This window comes from Pleurodeles waltl, unplaced genomic scaffold, assembly GCF_031143425.1.
Source record: "Pleurodeles waltl isolate 20211129_DDA unplaced genomic scaffold, aPleWal1.hap1.20221129 scaffold_65, whole genome shotgun sequence".
NCBI lineage: Eukaryota > Metazoa > Chordata > Amphibia > Caudata > Salamandridae > Pleurodeles > Pleurodeles waltl.
The window spans coordinates 2,254,294-2,272,252 of NW_027150363.1; the positions used below are offsets into that span (position 1 = coordinate 2,254,294).

Here is a 17,959-nt window from a genome sequence, read left to right on the forward strand (position 1 = left end):
TATTATGCTGTCACCACCACGATAAGAGCTCATTATTTGGAGGTGGTCAGTCTCATCCTTTTAAACCATGATTTTGAAGAAAAACACCATGTTGAGGATACATCCTCTGCCCTGATATGATGAAACATTCCTTGGGTGTGGATCATCTGGTTTTAACAACATGTCGCAACAGGTTATTACTCGTATTTTTATAGGGAGTCGACATGTTTTGGTGGCGCATGTCACATGCAGAGGTATATAAGAAAGTGGCACAGTGCATATGAATGTTCTTCCTTGACAGCACCATGGCTCTCAGCTGCCTTTCCGGGATCATTGCACTGGTACTCCTAGTGGCTATCGCTGATTCTGCCCATGGACTGGTAAGATACATTGAAATTATATTAAATTTGTAATCCTTCCTAGGAGCCTGTAGGGTGACAAGCCTCAGGCCCTCATTTTAAGATTGCCGGCAAATGCTGCCTACCGCCGCGACAACGGGCGCCAAAAGACCGTCACCGCGGCTAACATCCGTCTGCCAAATTATGACCACAGCTGTATTTCCGCCATAAGAAGGGTGGAAATCCGGCTGTGGCCATACTGGCGGATGGTGTTAATTTGGCGCTGCTACCACCAGCTGCGCCATGCCAGTAGACAACCACCAGCCGTATTATGACAAATAATACAGCCTGGCGGTGTTCTGCTGGCTGGCTCTACTGGTGGTAGCAGCCCCCCGCCCCGTTCCCTGCCAGAAGACCCCCTGGATGTAGGAAAGTTGTGTTTCCGACAGGGTGTTGTGTGTGGGTGTATGGGGTTGTGTGCATGAATATGTGAGTGTGTGCATGAATGCGACTGTGTGTGTAGTGTTGTTTGCATGGGTGTATGCATGTGTGGGAATGCGTGTATGAATGGAAATGTAAATGCGTGTCTGCGTGTTAGTGTGAATGTGTGTACGGATGTGTGCAAGAATGAATGCATGTATGCCTGTGTGAGTGAGTGTGAGTATGCGTTGTCTGCGAGTGTGCGTGAGTGGGGTGGCGGGGGATTGGAAGGGGGGAGCGTGGATGGAGGTGGGTTGGGGGCAGCTGAGGAGTGTTTGGAGGGGTGGGTGAGCCTCCTATCAGTGACAGGGAAGCTAGGGAGGGCCTGCTGCCATGGTTTTTTGTGGCGTTGCGAATGGAACGAAAAACATAGTGGTAGGGAGGGTCAATAGTGGCCGCCGGGCGGGGGATTGTTATCTCCAGCCCGGCAGCTGCTATTGCATTGGCGGTCGGAATGGTATATTGGCGGGTTGGCTGTCATAATGTGCCGGTACTACCGCCACATTATCACCGACCACCGGGGTCATAATGACCTCCTTAGTGTAAATGCACATCTCTGATTACTGCAGGAAATCCCTCTGCTAGCTACGCAAAGTCTATGTGGGCAAGGGATTGTGGTCATGGGAAGATAAAGGGACCTGTCTAAGGTCAAACAGTGCAGGCAGGGATATCAGCTTAGCACGGGACAACGCAGACACTTTTGGAAATTTTAACCAAAAACTCCATGTTATTTGCTGCCCATGAACCTTGGACCACACTCTGCGCTGGTGCCTTCCAGGTTCTCTGCTTGGTCCTGACTCTGTAACTTTATATCGCCAATATTCTTCCAGTGTTCTTTCTCCTCCAGCTGTAAAGTCCTCTCTGTAAAGTATTCTCTTAGTTGCTTAGTTCTCCCTGTTCTTTCTGAATACAGACACACTAGTGGCAAGCCCTGTCACTTCCTGCAGCCTCCTGGCTGCCAGTGCCTGTATGGAGGAAATGCTGGCTCAAAGGTGTGAGTAGCAGAGATAGACCATAACAAAGATGTGTCTAGCTGCGATAGACCATAACAAAGGTTAGTGCAGCTGAGACAGACCATAACAAAGATGTGTCTAGCTGCGATAGACCATGACAAAGGTTAGTACAGCTGAGACAGACCATAACAAAGATGTGTCAAGCTGCGATAGACCATAACAAAGGTTAGTGCAGCTGAGACAGACCATAACAGAGGTTAGTACAGCTGAGACAGACCATAACAGAGATATGTCTAGCTGCGATAGACCATAACAAAGGTTAGTGCAGCTGAGATAGACCATAACAAAGGTTAGTACAGCTGAGACAGACCATAACAAAGATGTGTGTAACTGTGATAGACCATAACAAAGGTTAGTACAGCTGAGACAGACCATAACAAAGATGTGTATAGCGGAGATAAACCATAACAAAGGTTAGTACAGCTGAGACAGACCATAACAAAGATTTGTCTAGCTGAGACAGACCATAACAAAGGATAGTACAGCTGAGATAGACCATAACAAAGATGTGTCTAGCTGTGATAGACCATAACAAAGGTTAGTGCAGCTGAGACAGACCATAACAAAGATGTGTCTATCGGAGATAAACCTTAACAAAGGTTAGTACAGCTGAGACAGACCATAACAAAGATGTGTATAGCGGAGATAAACCATAACAAAGGTTAGTACAGATGAGACAGACCATAACAAAGATGTGTCTAGCTGCGATAGACCATAACAAAGGTTAGTGCAGCTGAGACAGACCATAACAAAGATGTGTCTAGCTGCGATAGACCATAGCAAAGGTTAGTACAGCTGAGACAGACCATAACAAAGATGTGCCTAGCTGCGATAGACCATAACAAAGGTTAGTATAGCTGAGACAGACCATAACAAAGATGTGTCTAGCGGAGATAAACCATAACAAAGGTTAGTACAGCTGAGACAGACCATAACAAAGATGTGTCTAACTGAGACAGATCATAACAAAGATGTGTCTAGCTGCGATAGATCATAACAAAGGTTAGTACAGCTGAGACAGACCATAACAAAGATGTGTCTAACTGTGATAGACCATAACAAAGGTTAGTACAGCTGAGACAGACCATAACAAAGATGTGTGTAGCGGAGATAAACCATAACAAAGGTTAGTGCAGCTGAGACAGACCATAACAAAGATGTGTCTGGCTGAAATAGACCTTTAGGCGTGTTGTGATGTCTGTGAACTCTGCCTGCTGGTATGACAATAACATCATGCATTTCCTTGTGTTTGTGAGCAATGCAGGGCAGAAGTCGGGAGTACACGCGAGTAGACGGTGTCTACCCACTATTTTCACAGGGTATCCCGCAGTCTACCCTGCCATGAGGTTGAGGTGCACAGAAACGTGTTAAACTTGTCCAGGTGTAATTTTCAGACCCTGGGACACACTTGGCAGTGCCTGCTTTCCTTCAAGCAGCAGGGTGAAGTTGGGAGTGCCTTATGAGATTCCAGTTGGACCCATAACAAAGGCCGAAGTTAAGGGCAAACTTTTAGAGTATCCCGATTAGGGGCTATGAGGCGAGAGGGGCGGACACCTAAATGCAAAAATCACGATTTGATTTCATTTCTTTTAAAGATCTATTGTGCTGATCATCCTAATGCAGGATGTCAGAGCGCTTCACATCACACGTACATATTACGCGTTGACAATAAATCATGTGTGTAAATCATAGCACAGGATGTGTTACGTAAGACACTGAGGGTTACAAGGTGTAGTAGCCACATGTCCTTCACAGCTCCCTGTGCTCAATAGAAGGATCACAATTTATGAACTGCGAGTAACAAAAGGATCTCTGTGTTAAAAGCAGTAACCCACTTACCTGCTACATACAATGCACATGTGTCCCCTGCATGTTACATGATGTCCTTTGCAGAAGACACTCTAACCCTCTCTGCTACTTTAATTCAACACTAGGACTGTGCGCTGCAGAGATCCCTGCAGCAAATGTGTAACCTCCAGAGCTATCCTACCGTTATCAGTACCGGCTGAGATCTAGTTGGAACACAAAGGTCTCTGCAGCGGGTGCCTTAACCCCATCAGATATTTTAAAATGCAGACTTTGCAACCAATTAAGCAGAACAGATTTACTGCCACATTTCTCCTTCTTGACAATTTCTTTGTGGCAGGGTTTTAAAAAATACGTTATCTAAGTTGAGGCCTAGATTTTGAGTCAGGGTTGTGACAACCCCGACACAAAATATCATTTGTTAAATATTGTAATGTGGTCACGTGTACTCACGATAGACCTGCTAAACATGTGTGTGCGGTGTTAAGATCTGATGCCACGTCTTGGGATGTCACTTCCTGTGAGGTCATGGATTGTGATGTCACTTCCTGTGATTCTGTGTGTGATGTCATATGCTGTCACGTGCCATGATCTCACTTGCATAATGTCCTGCTTGGTTAGTGCCCCCACTTCTATTTTAGAACTTGTGCCCTGAGCTGTGCCTGTTGGTATGACAATAACGTCATGCATTTCCTGATGTTTGTGACCTATGCCTGTTGGTATGACCATGACGTCACTCGCACCCTGCTGCGTGGTGGGCTAGCCTGGTGATAGAGTCATGCCCCTGTTGGAGGGTCGAGGTGTGAAGATGTGACTGATGATCTCTGGTGCCCTCTGCACTGCTTGTGGCTTATAGTGACCTCACAATCGCCTCTCTCCTCCAGGGCAGCCTTGGGGGGTCCTGGAGGAGTGAACATGGCACCCTGCTGTGTGGTGGACTAGCCTGTTGATAGAGTCATGTTCCTGTTGGAGGGTCGAGGTGTGAAGATGTGACTGTGATTGGCTGGTGCTCTCTGCACCTCTTGTGGTCTGTAGTGACCTCACACTCGTCTCTTCCCTCCAGTGCAGCCTCGGGGGGTCCTGGAGGAGTGAACATGGCACCCTGCTGTGTGGTGGACTAGCCTGTTGATAGAGTCATGCCCCTGTTGGAGGGTCGAGGTGTGAAGATGTGACTGTGATTGGCTGGTGCTCTCTGCACCTCTTGTGGTCTGTAGTGACCTCACACTCGTCTCTTCCCTCCAGTGCAGCCTCGGGGGTCCTGGAGGAGTGAACATGGCACCCTGCTGTGTGGTGGACTAGCCTGGTGATAGAGTCATGCTCCTGTTGGAGGGTCGAGGTGTGAAGATGTGACTGTGATTGGCTGGTGCTCTCTGCACCTCTTGTGGTCTGTAGTGACCTCACACTCGTCTCTTCCCTCCAGTGCAGCCTTGGGGGGTCCTGGAGGAGTGAACATGGCACCCTGATGACCATGCGCCTTGGGGTCAACGGGACCATCACCGGCACCTACCAGTCATCCAGCAAAGCCCCGACGTCTGTGCTGATTGGATACCAGCAGCAGGGCGACAACCCAACCTTCGGAGTGACGGTCAAGAACAGCGCTGCACGTGAGTACTTCGCGGCGCTATGTCTTCTCCGCGCTGTGGGAGGCGCACGCCCCTCCTGCGCCCCCTTCTCCCTGTTTCTAACCCCTCCCCGCCTACCTTACACCCCTTTCCTCTTCTTGGGACGTTTTGTACTGTTGCTCTGACATCAGCATCTCATGGAGGTGGATAGGGAGGGGGGGGGGCAGGTACAGGTCACGTCTACTGAATTCAGCATCTCATGGGGGGTGGATGTGGAGGGGGCAGGTACAGGTCACGTCTACTGACGTCAGCATCTCATGGAGGTGGATGTGGAGGGGCAGGTACAGGTCATGTCTACTGACGTCAGCATCTCATGAGGGTGGATGGGGAGGGGGCAGGTACAGGTCACGTCTACTGACGTCAGCATCTCATGAGGGTGGATGGGGAGGGGGCAGGTACAGGTCACGTCTACTGACGTCAGCATCTCATGAGGGTGGATGGGGAGGGGGGCAGGTACAGGTCACGTCTACTGACGTCAGCATCTCATGGAGGTGGATGTGGAGGGGCAGGTACAGGTCACGTCTACTGACGTCACAATGTGACTGCACGCACCTTTAGAGCTGTAGTCAATATAATAATGTCTGTAAGTGATGGACCCGAGCTACAGGCCGAACCTAGAGGCAGGTAAGGTAGAGAGACATTCCTCCCCCCAGCGCCTGTACACAAGGACCCCGTGGAGCCTTAACACAAGGGAAGACAAATCGATATTCATTTACTGGGTGATTTATATAAAGTCAAACCAGGAAACCTGGATAAATCCCGGCTTCTCCGCTTAAAATATCTGATCTTAGGCAAATATTCTATTTCACCAAAGCTTTCTTTTCTTCATTATGGCATATGAAATCAGGTTCAGATGTGTGAGATCGGACTAGCAGTTGTACACAACTATCACTTTATTAAACCCTTTTCTCACCGTGCCTTGCTCCCCTCTCTTGCAGCCACCATCACCATGCTGGCAGGGCAGTGCTACACAAAGCCTGATGGAGAACCAACCCTGAGAACCACCTGGATCCTGAGAGAGCCCGTGGGAAACCTGACAGAGGACTGGAAGAGCTCACGGTGAGGGGGGGGCGGGGGGCACTGATGTGTGGGTGGGAGAGCTGCCCATTTGGTGGAGCCGATCCCCCTACTCCGTATTATAACCAGGCTCGAGTCCCGGCGTCGGCTCAACATCCTGTGATTCTGGGAAAATCACTTAATCTGCGCACGAAGAATGAATGTGTCCTTGTGTTACGTAACTGGTGCTCATGTAAAGCGCTTCAATGCCTTCGGACGAGTTAGCGCTATAGAAAACTGCAAAAAAAATGGATGACGTGTCCCTGAGTCTTGCATGCATTAGGGTCTCTGTACTGCTCACTTCTGGCTTCGAAGCGCTTTGATCCATAGCTCTGTCCTTGCCCCTTTGCAGGTAACTGACAGCACTAACTGTGGTTTGTCTGGGTAGCTCTATGTGACTCTTTCTGGTCAGGGTTAGCGCCAAAATTGTGACGCTAACCCTGAACAGTACCTAGGGGCCCTTTGAAAACAGTGGTGTGCCCCCTTTTAACGCCTGCTCTGAGCAGGCTTTAAAAATGCCGAAAACAATGAAGCAAAGAAATCTTCTAGATTTCTTTGCCCATTTTTTCAGCCCCCCCTAACAGGGGAACGCCCCCAGTGCATACATTATGTTTGGTGCAGGCATAATGTGGCACAAGGGATTACAAAGTGGTGCAATGCATGTATTTGCAACTTTGTAAATCTAGCGCAGCGTTTTTGCCATAATTTCGCCACATTAGTGCCAAAAAAATGATGCTAATGTGGGGATATTATGGCACGGGGGCTCTTGAATCTGTCCCCATGTTTCATCATAACCCGCATATATCTTCGTATTATCAACATACACTTCATCTGTGGTTGAAGCGCATTAAAAAAAGTATGGGACCCTTGATGCTGTGTGCAAAGGGGCGTGGTTAGTGAGCGTGGGGGTGGGGTCAAAGGCATGGCTAAAAAACAAACATTCTCTAACTTTTCTCAGTCTTTCACCTTCAGGTAACTACGTACAAAATATGGCACAGGTTAAATGAGAAATAAATTCAAGTTCTGTTAATCAGTGGGAAATGCGCTCTGTACACCACAAATCCTGTTAGTTAATGCTCCGCAGAGGTCAGTGTGTAACCAGAGAGCCACTGAACTGACTCCTGGGTGGTGAAGCGGAGAACAGTGACTTGTGTATGTCTAGTGCTACGAGGTCCCAGCTAGTGACAGAAGGCACTGAATATGCAAGTCGTTATTTTAAACTTGGATTACACACAGTTTTAGATATATTGCTACTAAATGTAGAAAAACATTGAAGATAAAGTGGCTCAAAAATCTACATTTTGGTAACAGTCAGACTGTACATAGTACATTTTTTATAACTGTCCATTAAAAGCCACACTTCACATCTGAGCTGGTAACTCCCTTGCAATACCACTCAAAAAGAATACATCTGTGTCGTCAGGAAGCTTCAAGTGGCTCCATCATTTAAAGCCAATTCTGGCTTCCAGGCACCCTTTACATTTACAGATTAACCAGTAGTGCACATTTCTGTCAGGGAGCAGTCCCCTGACAGGAAGGCTTGTTTAGCTGTCTGCCCCCACTCGGTTTCACAGACTCCCTGTCTTACATTTCAGCCCAACCATGTCAATTCTCAGAATTAACCATCCTGGAACAGAGCTCTTTCTCCAAAAGTAGGGGAACCATTTGTCTTAAATTAAAAAGTATGGACTTGCGTTGCCCATCTGATCCCTCCCACTTCGACCACTGCACTTCATTTAGAATTATCTGCATAAAGAAACGTCTTTATTAGAAAACCCTGTTATGTGTACAATAAATAGCAGTAAAGAGCACAGACGATGCAGATGAAGTGCAAAACAGGATCTCTGCGTCCATTTCATGAGGAGTGTTAAATACCACTGGGGTCTGAGGGTCCCTCACATCACCGTCCCTCGAACGCTAAGTAGAGCCATCTAAACCTCCTTCTGCCTCAGTACTAATGACACCCTCAGCAACAAAACCTGCACCTTGAGGACACAGTGGCACAAACAACACAATGGATGTCCAGGCAGAGGTGTTACTTATGCCAAGATCAGGTGCATTACCTTCAGGACACTTATCTTGTAGACACAACTCACAAAACAGAAGGTCCCACCACCATCCGCTCCAGACATACAGCTCAAATGTACAGCTAGGGCCAGAGAATGTTTACCACAAGTCCAATAACTGTGGAAATACTTTGAAGATTAACAGTAAGTGATGAGAAATAAAACTATTTGGTGAGGACCAGGTGACCTCCCCACAGATTTCCTGCAGAGAAGACCCTGCTGCCTCTGACCAAGAAGTGGAAACTGACCTGAACATTTTCTGAAACTAGGTGGTCACTTGAAGTGTAACCTTGTGGGATCGCTTGCCAAACCCTTAGAAACGCCTGACCCTTCTGCATGTCTGATAGGTTTATAATAAATATTTTTGCTGTTCTGGAAGAAGACTAGAGTCGATGATGAACCTCAATCAATCAATCGGTCAATCATACTTTATAAAGCACTCTACTCACCCGCAAGGGTCTCAAGGCGCTATGCGGCTGTGGTCCTCTGTGCTTCAGTCCAGGCGCCAGGTCTTAAGTTCCTTCCTGAATTGAGGTAACAATGGTGACTGCCTGAGATGAAGAGGAAAGGTGTTCCAGCTCTTTGCCGCGAGGTAGGCGAAGGGTCTTCCTCCATCCGGGGTCTTCCATATATGGGGTACGGTGGCTAGTGCCTGTTGAGCGGAGCAGAGAGGTCTGGCAGGGGAGTAGAAGGTGATGTGCTGGTTGAGGTAGGTAGGTCCTAGGTTGTGGAGAGCCTTGTATGTGTGGAGGAGGAGTTTGAAGTTGATAATTTTCTCGACAGAGAGCCAGTGGAAGTATCTCAGGTGTTTGGTGATGTGTTTGCGGCAGGGGATGTTCAAGATGAGATTGACGGAGGTGCTCTGGATGTGCTGTAACCTCACCAAACATAGGCATTTTGAGACTTTGTTGAGACTCATTTGTGTTTTAGAAAAAGAACAATCAGAGATGAGCTAATTTTCAAGATAAGGGAAGGTATGAATTCCCTGTAAATGCTAGAATGCTTCTGGTGGTGCCAATACCTTAGTGAATACCCAAGAAGTCGATATACTATATGGCAAATATTTGAATTGATAGTGTTAATTCCCTAAAACAAAATTCGGGTATTGTTGACTGTTCCGGTGTTTAAAAAAAAACCAACATGGGTGGAATGTTTGAATTAATCTCAAGCACTGACAATCGCTTGGGCCACAATCCAATTTGTTGTTTTTCACTCACCATTTAACCTCAGTTTTAACCCAGTCATCTGCAAATCAGTCTTGACGCAGTCTGAACTACCAGGCCAATTTCTTCCTGAAATGGAATACAATCAACTTAGGACCGGTTTTGATCTGATCAGGACTCGTCACCTGGGTATGATTCCAGTGGCACAGAGAGCACAAGACCCACATCTGGGCATACCTGCCAAACATAGGGCACCATATGCAATGACAACAAAGTGGCAAATAGAATGCTTGAATTAATCTCAGCCACTCGCAATTGATCAGGGCGCATCCTAATCCATTGTTTTCGCTTCCATACCACCTCAGTTTGGACTCAGTCATATGCAAATCAGTCTTGACCCTGCGGCTCATGGGGACAGTCCAGCCCTAACTGCCAGACCAGGTTCTCCCTTGACTGGAACACCAGAACCAGGGACCAGTTTCACCCTTATTAGGGTTCTTCAGTTCGCTTAGAGAAGTCTGCAGATGTAAGTGCCTTCTCAGTGCCAGGTCTTAGTCTCACCTGACTGGAGGGGTGGGACGTTCATGTAATTCTAGGGGTCTGCAGATATAAGTGCTGTCTCAGTGTCACATCGTGATCTCACCTGACTGCAGGGGTGAGACATTTGTGTAAGTCTAGAGAAGGCTTCAGATGTAAGTGCTGTCTCAGTGCTAGATCCTCGTCTCCCCTGATGGAGTGGAGAGACATTCAGGTAAGTCTAGATTGGGGAGCAGATGTGAGTGCAGTCTCAGTGCTAGATGCTGGTCTCACCCAACTGCAGGGGAGAGACATTGATGTAAGTCTAGAGGGGCTTCTCAACAATTTGTTGCCCTTCAGAGTGGCATGTGTTTGTAGCAGAAAAGTACACAGATTTCCTTGCCTTCTGGGCAGGGATGGTTAGCCATTTTGTTTGTGCTATTTTAATCTGCTCTTTTTGGGACTTCAGTTGATCACTATACCATGGGTCACAATGGGCCTAAGACCTGGAATGCCATAAGAGGACATTACCACCTCTTGTAAAACCGAAGCACGTCGTCACAGCTCATCTCTCTCCTCCAAAGACCAACAGATTCCACTAAATATGGTGATCAGGCTTCCTGGTCATGGCTCAGTTGAAAGGCCAAGGCAACCATTGCGTGTCATCTATCGAGATCACGCAATGAGAGGCTAGTCAATAATTTTAGGATCAGACCCAAAAACGATGATGTGGGTTGACGTCTTGAAACATAGTTGGTAATTGTTGGCTGCCAGTTTCACATATCCTTGTACTCAGACTGGGAGCCAGACCAACTGAGCCTGAGGGACATCTGCACTTTGATTACTCCTGAAGGGACTTGTCTCAGTACGCTGGACCAGGATTACAGGCGCTGCTCCTGCTGTCCTGGATCCAGGATGTGGAGGTAGTGTGGTGGCGGGCTGGGGAGGAGATTTCGAAACTAGACAGTGCTCTTCATTGTGTCTAGGAGGTGTCAGAAGGCCTACCCAGGGAGTCATCAGCCAAGGCTCATGGTGATGGAGACAGACAGGGACATCTTAAGAGTTTGGTGGGCTCAGAACAACTTTGAATATATGATCTAGTGTCACCTCTTTCGTGTGTTCTTTGGCCAGGTCACTGACAGTCCAAACTATTCCACATGCTAAATATGTTTATATCGAATACACAGGAATAGTGAAATGCTCTCAATATTTAACACAGAAGCAGCTCGCTAATATTACTGCAAATAGTGTCTGTGACCCCCTCCCATTCTCTTATGTGCCGACCTGCTTTGGTCTAAAAGAGGGGTTGCATGAAACATAAACACAACGGGCCAGATCTACAAGAAAGTGTGCAGTCCCCACCCGCCTAACGACACCGCGGTTGGCTCGTTTCCACAACAGCGTTATTGTGGCGCTTTGCTGGATTACTATTACTGCTACTACTGCTACCTCTACTGCTACTAGTACTAGTATTACTGCCTCTATTACTACTGCTGCTACTACTACTACTACTACTATCTCTACTACTACTATTTGTATTACTGCTGCTACTACTGCTACTAATACTACAACCCCTGCCTCTACTTCCACTACTAATACTATTGATTCTACTACTCCTACCTCTACTACTACTTCCACTACTACTATTACTACTAATGCTGCTGCTGCAACCAGTGCTACTGCTACTACTACTTCTACTACTACCTTTACTAATAGTACTACTATTACTACTACTGCCACTACTACTGCTAGTACTACTGCTATTTCTACCTCTACCACTACTTCTACTACCACTACTGTTACTGCTACTATTACTACTACTACCTCTATTCCAGCTACTACTATTACTACTGCTGCTAATACTGCTACTACTACTCCTACCTCTACTACTACTGCTACTACTGCTATCACAACTAATGATACAGGAGAGAACTAAAGAGTGGATCCGAGGGTCCTATTTTTATACCTGTTGCCAATGCCTGCACACCTGCCCTGGCCCCAGTCTGTCTGCAATCGTAACAGGCTAGAGTGAGGGTCTTTAAAGTGCAAATATAACAGGCAACAGCTCTGTCCCTCCGGTCAAGTCAAGATGGCCCATCCTGCGAACACCCAAGCTCTCTATTGTATGGCAGTTTGGGAGCAATACACAAAGGCCTTCTGCCAACTATAACTAGTCATGTGACTCAGAAAACAGGCTGCAGGCACGAAAGTATTAGTTCATGCAAAAAACAAATGTCTAAAAATGGCATTTTCATAACTGCCACTTTAAATCTGAGTTCATTATTAAAGAGAGTGTTAAATTACAAATGTTCAGACACCAAACATGAGATTCTTACCTGCTCCCAAACAAACTTTAACACATATTAAATGTAATATGGTGACCCAATGTTATCCCATGGGAGAGGAAGGCCTTGCAATAGTGAAAAAAAAGTTGAGAGTTTTTCACTACGAGAAGATGTAAAACTTCAGAATACATGTCCAACTTTTTAAAATACAGTACAACCTGCCCTATTGGTTGTTGAGGGCCTACCTTAGGGATGACTTACATGTATTAAAAAGGAAGGCTTAGGCCTGGCTAAAAGTTTATTTTGCCAGGTCGAAAAGGCCCTTTAAAACTGCACAGACGAGCTGCAATGACAGGCCTTGGACATGTCTTAAACAGCTATTCAAGTGGGTGGCACAATACGTGTTGCAGGCCTACTAGTAGCATTTCATTTGCAGGACCTGAGTACCTGTAGTACCACTTTACTAGGGACTTATAAGTAAATTAAATGTGCCAATTGGGTGTTAGCCAATTTTACATTTTTAAATTAGAGAGTGCAAGCACTTTAGCACTGGCTAGACGTGTGTTAAAGCCATCAAAAATTGAATTTAGCACAACAGGAGGGTTAAAGGCGAAAGGGTATAGGATCACCCTGCAGGGAGGGTCAAATCCAACAGGAAGTAAAGAGGAATCGTAGGGCTTCACTTAGTTTCTGTTCTGTTTCCATAACCCTCTAAGGCCCCAGGTCTCAGGGAGTCATTGTGTTATCATGCCAACTACATTAATACTTTTCTAAGGGAATGTTTGGGGTTTTCAATGAATAAATCACAGTTCTTGGTTTGTTTTGACATCTTGCAAAGCCTTATTGGGCTCTGTAGTGTCACGGCACTCTGGCACACCTATTGACTTGGTGTGCTCTTGTCATGTCTGCAACTAAAACTTATGTCAAGGCTGCAAGGCGACTAAGGATCTCACTGAGGAACTAGAAAATTAATGTAATGTAGAGTCATTCCGACACGATGCATAATCACAGATTAAGGATGCTTTCAGTGATATGAAGCTTCATGGTACTTCATATATCATCAGCCAGTTGAAAAATCAAAGCCATTCCAGTGTGGCCCCTTTCACGGTCATTGCCTTATCTGGAAGGATTTCAATCAATTTAAAATATCGGAAATTGAATGATTTTATTTTTTAATACATCACCTTCTCAAATTAGACACCCTAAACATATGTCAAAGAATGATGGTAGCTGAATAATGGTACAACACAGCCTGTGGCTCTGTGGTACTTTTGGGAAAAGATGTGATGACTCTGTATTGCGTATAGTGAAACGGATAGTTTACATGTATCTACCTACTGAGGGCTGATTTTATACAAATCTTTAAACTATCCACTCTCTGGTATGATTTCATCATTATCCCCTCCACTCAGCGCCTTGAGACCCTCACCGGTGAGTAGTGCGCTTTCCAAATACTCTGATTGATTGATTAATTATATTAGAGAATCCTTCATCAGGACAGAAGACAGAGCATTCATGTGAAATGTGTCACCTGTGATCTTAAAGAGGGGAGGAGAGAAGTGTATGAAAACTTTCAATTAGATGTCTTTGTCAAGGGGTTCTCAGCTAGCACAGGCAACCCTTGTTTCATGTTGTTGGGTCAGCAGAGTCATGGGGTTTATATTACGTTAAGGGGGAAACTGATGACAAAGTTACATCAGGTGACTACACTCTACAGGGAACTAGCGTGTACAAGATGCAAGGGCACTGTGAAGTGTGCCAGTAAGCAATACCCTCTTTTGTAGTTAACATACTCTCTGCATGTGTGCTTGTCTGCATATGTGCTCTCTGCATATGTGCTCTCTGAATGTGTGCTTGTCTGCATGTGTGCTCTCTGCATGTGTGCTCTCTGATTGTGTGCTTGTCTGCATGTGTGCTCTCTGCATGTGTGCTTGTCTGCATGTGTGCTCTCTGCATGTGTGCTCTCTGAATGTGTGCTCTTGGAATGTGTGCTTGTCTGCATGTGTGCTTGTCTGCATGTGTGCTCTCCGCATATGTGTTTGTCTGCATGTGTGCTCTCGGAATGTGAGCTTGTCTGCATGTATGCTTGTCTGCATGTGTGCTCTCTGCATGTGTGCTCTCTGCATGTGTGCTTGTCTGCATGTGTGCTTTCTGTATGTGTGCTCTCTGCACATGTGCTCTCTGCATGTGTGCTTGTCTGCATGTGTGCTTGTCCGCATGTGCTCTCTCTGCATGTGTGCTCTCTGCATGTGTGCTTGTTTACATGTGTGCTCTCTGCATGTGTGCTCTCTGCATGTGTGCTCTCTGCATATGTGCTCTCTAAACATGTGCTTGTCTGCATGTTTGCTCTCTGCATGTGTGCTCTCTGAATGTGTGCTTGTCTGCATGTGTACTCTCTGGATGTGTGCTCTCTGCATGTGTGCTTTCTGCATATGTGCTCTCTGCATGTGTGCTTGTCTGCATGTGTGCTCTCTGCATGTGTGCTTGTCTGCATGTGTGCTCGCTGCATGTGTGCTTCTCTGCATGTGAGCTTGTCTGAGTGTGTGATTGTCTACATTTGTCCTCTTTGCATGTGTGCTCGCTGCATGTGTGCTCCATGCATGTGTGCTCATTGCATGAGTGCCTGTTTGCATGTGTGCTTGTCTGCGTGTGTGATTCTCTACATGTATCCTCTTTGCATGTGTGCTCGCTGCATGTGTGCTCATTGCATGTGTGCTTGTCTGCATGTGTGATTGTCTACATGTGTGCATCTTGCATGTGTGCTCGCTGCATGTGTGCTTGTCTGAATGTGTGATTGTCTACATGTGTCCTCTTTGCATGTGTGCTCACTGCATGTGTGCTCATTTCATGTGTGCTTGTCTGCATGTGTGATTGTCTACATGTGTACTCTTTGCATGTGTGCTCGCTGCATGTGTGCTTGTCTGCATGTGTGATTGTCTACATGTGTCCTCTTTGCACGTGTGCTCGCTACATGTGTGCTCTCTGCATATGTGCTCGTTGCATGTGTGCTTGTCTGCATGTGTGATTGTCTACATGTGTGCTCGCTGCATGTGTGCTCCCTGCATGTGTGCTCATTACATGTGTGCCTGTTTGCATGTGTGCTTGTCTGCATGTGTGATTCTCTACATGAATCCTCGTTGCATGTGTGCTTGTCTGCATGTGTGTTCGTGGCATGTGTGCTTGTCTGCATGTGTGATTGTCTACATGTGTGCGTCTTGCATGTGTGCTCACTGCATATGTGCTTGTCTGAATGTGTCATTGTCTACATGTGTCATCTTTGCATGTGTGATCACTGCATGTGTGCTCATTTCATGTGTGCTTGTCTGCATGTGTGATTGCCTACATGTGTACTCTTTGCATGTGTGCTCGCTGGATGTGTGCTTGTCTGCATGTGTGATTGTCTACATGTGTCCTCTTTGCACGTGTGCTCGCTGCATGTGTGCTTGTTGCATGTGTGCTTGTCTGCATATGTGATTGTCTACATGTGTGCTGTCTGCATGTGTGTTGTTTGCATGTGTGCTCGTTGCATGTGTGCTCTCTGCATGTGTGCTCTCTATATATGCGCTCGCTGCATGTGTGCTCGTTGCATGTGTTCTCTCTGCATGTGTGCTCGCTGCATATGTGCTCTCTAAACATGTGCTTGTCTGCATGTTTGCTCTCTGCATGTGTGCTCTCTGAACGTGTGCTTGTCTGCATGTGTACTATCTGCATGTGTGCTCTTTGAATGTGTGCTTGTCTGCATGTGTACTCTCTGGATGTGTGCTCTCTGCATGTGTGCTTTCTGCATATGTGCTCTCTGCATGTGTGCTTGTCTGCATGTGTGCTCTCTGCATGTGTGCTCGCTGCATGTGTGCTCGTCTGCATGTGAGCTTGTCTGCGTGTGTGATTGTCTACATGTGTCCTCTTTGCATGTGTGCTCGCTGCATGTGTGCTCCCTGCATGTGTGTTCATTGCATGTGTGCCTGTTTGCATGTGTGCTTGTCTGCATGTGTGATTCTCTACATGTATCCTCTTTGCATGTGTGCTTGTCTGCATGTGTGATTGTCTACATGTGTGCGTCTTGCATGTGTGCTCGCTGCATGTGTGCTTGTCTGCATGTGTGATTGTCTACATGTGTGCTCGCTGCATGTGTGCTCTCTGCATGTGTGCTCCCTGCATGTGTGCTCATTGCATGTGTGCCTGTTTGCATGTGTGCTTGTCTGCATGTGTGATTCTCTACATGTATCCTCGTTGCATGTGTGCTTGTCTGCATGTGTGTTCGTGGCATGTGTGCTTGTCTGCATGTGTGATTGTCTACATGTGTGCGTCTTGCATGTGTGCTCACTGCATATGTGCTTGTCTGAATGTGTGATTGTCTACATGTGTCCTCTTTGCATGTGTGATCACTGCATGTGTGCTCGTTTCATGTGTGCTTGTCTGCATGTGTGATTGTCTACATGTGTACTCTTTGCATGTGTGCTCGCTGCATGTGTGCTTGTCTGCATTTGTGATTGTCTACATGTGTCCTCTTTGCACGTGTGCTCACTGCATGTGTGCTCTCTGCATGTGTGCTAGTTGCATGTGTGCTTGTCTGCATATGTGATTGTCTACATGTGTGCTGTCTGCATGTGTGCTGTTTGCATGTGTGCTCGTTGAATGTGTACTCTCGGCATGTGTGCTCTCTACATATGCGCTCGATGCATGTGTGCTCGTTGCATGTGTTCTCTCTGCATGTGTGCTCGCTGCATGTGTGCTCGCTGCATGTCTGCTCTCTACAGCTGTGCTCGCTGCATGTGTGCTCTCTGCATGTGTGCTTGCTGCATGTGTGCTCGTTGCATGTGTGCTCTCTGCATGTGTGCTCTGTACTTGTGTGCTCTCTGCATGTGTCCTTGCTACATGTGTGCTCGCTGCATGTGTGCTTGTTTTTTTGTCCTTTTCTATCTTCTGTTTTCAATATTGAGAACAATATGCCAGCATTACCCCTCTTTGTTTTCTACTCTTCATGACATCTTCCTAACATATTTGTTATTCCTGTAACACAGGTTTGGGACCGCCAGTTTCTCAATGAATGATAATGTAAATGGTGAAGCAGCTGGACAGTGGACTGGGGGCCAGAGTCAGATACACCGCACCCCGAAACCAGCTGAAGGCAAAGTGAGGAGCTAGTGTTGGGAGCAAAGCCTGCTTCTGACACCCTGAGAAGGCCACATCCAGGGATGCTGTGCTCAGCAGCCTCTCTTCCACCCTTAATGGCTTCTTCAAATGTATTGTTCATTTGAAATATTGTTAATAAAACAGTTGTGAAGGTGCTCGGTGTGTATTTGACTTTGTAGCCATGTGTGTAGAGGTGAACACCTCCAGGATAAGGACATTAATATTCTCTTTCAAATGTGCATTATTTCAGCCTACACAATACATGCAATGCCCTGGTTAAGAGGCAATTAAATGACATTGATTGCACCATGTGGGACTATTAATACCTCCTTCTTCTTTCAGTCACCTGACTTCTCTTCATATGTAGCTTCCATTGTCCTCTCCACATCTCATGCCTTCATCTCATGATGTATCCTTAATGATATACCTCACCCTACCTGTGGCCAGCTCACACTCCTGGGATTGAGGTTGACTTTAGGTGCACTCTCTGCACATGACAGAT

The 17,959-nt window shown here is 46.5% G+C and overlaps 1 protein-coding gene across 1 annotated transcript; it reads left to right on the plus strand.

The window, feature by feature from the left end:
- The first annotated feature begins 226 nt into the window (after positions 1-226).
- On the plus strand, positions 227-17,612 carry LOC138278822 (avidin-related protein 4/5-like). The gene is made up of 4 exons (XM_069219332.1): positions 227-359; positions 5,037-5,220; positions 6,177-6,297; positions 17,346-17,612. Exons 1-4 carry the CDS (start codon positions 264-266, stop codon positions 17,467-17,469), a joined length of 525 nt encoding a protein of 174 aa, XP_069075433.1. The 5' UTR covers positions 227-263; the 3' UTR covers positions 17,470-17,612.
- Positions 17,613-17,959: the final 347 nt, after the last annotated feature.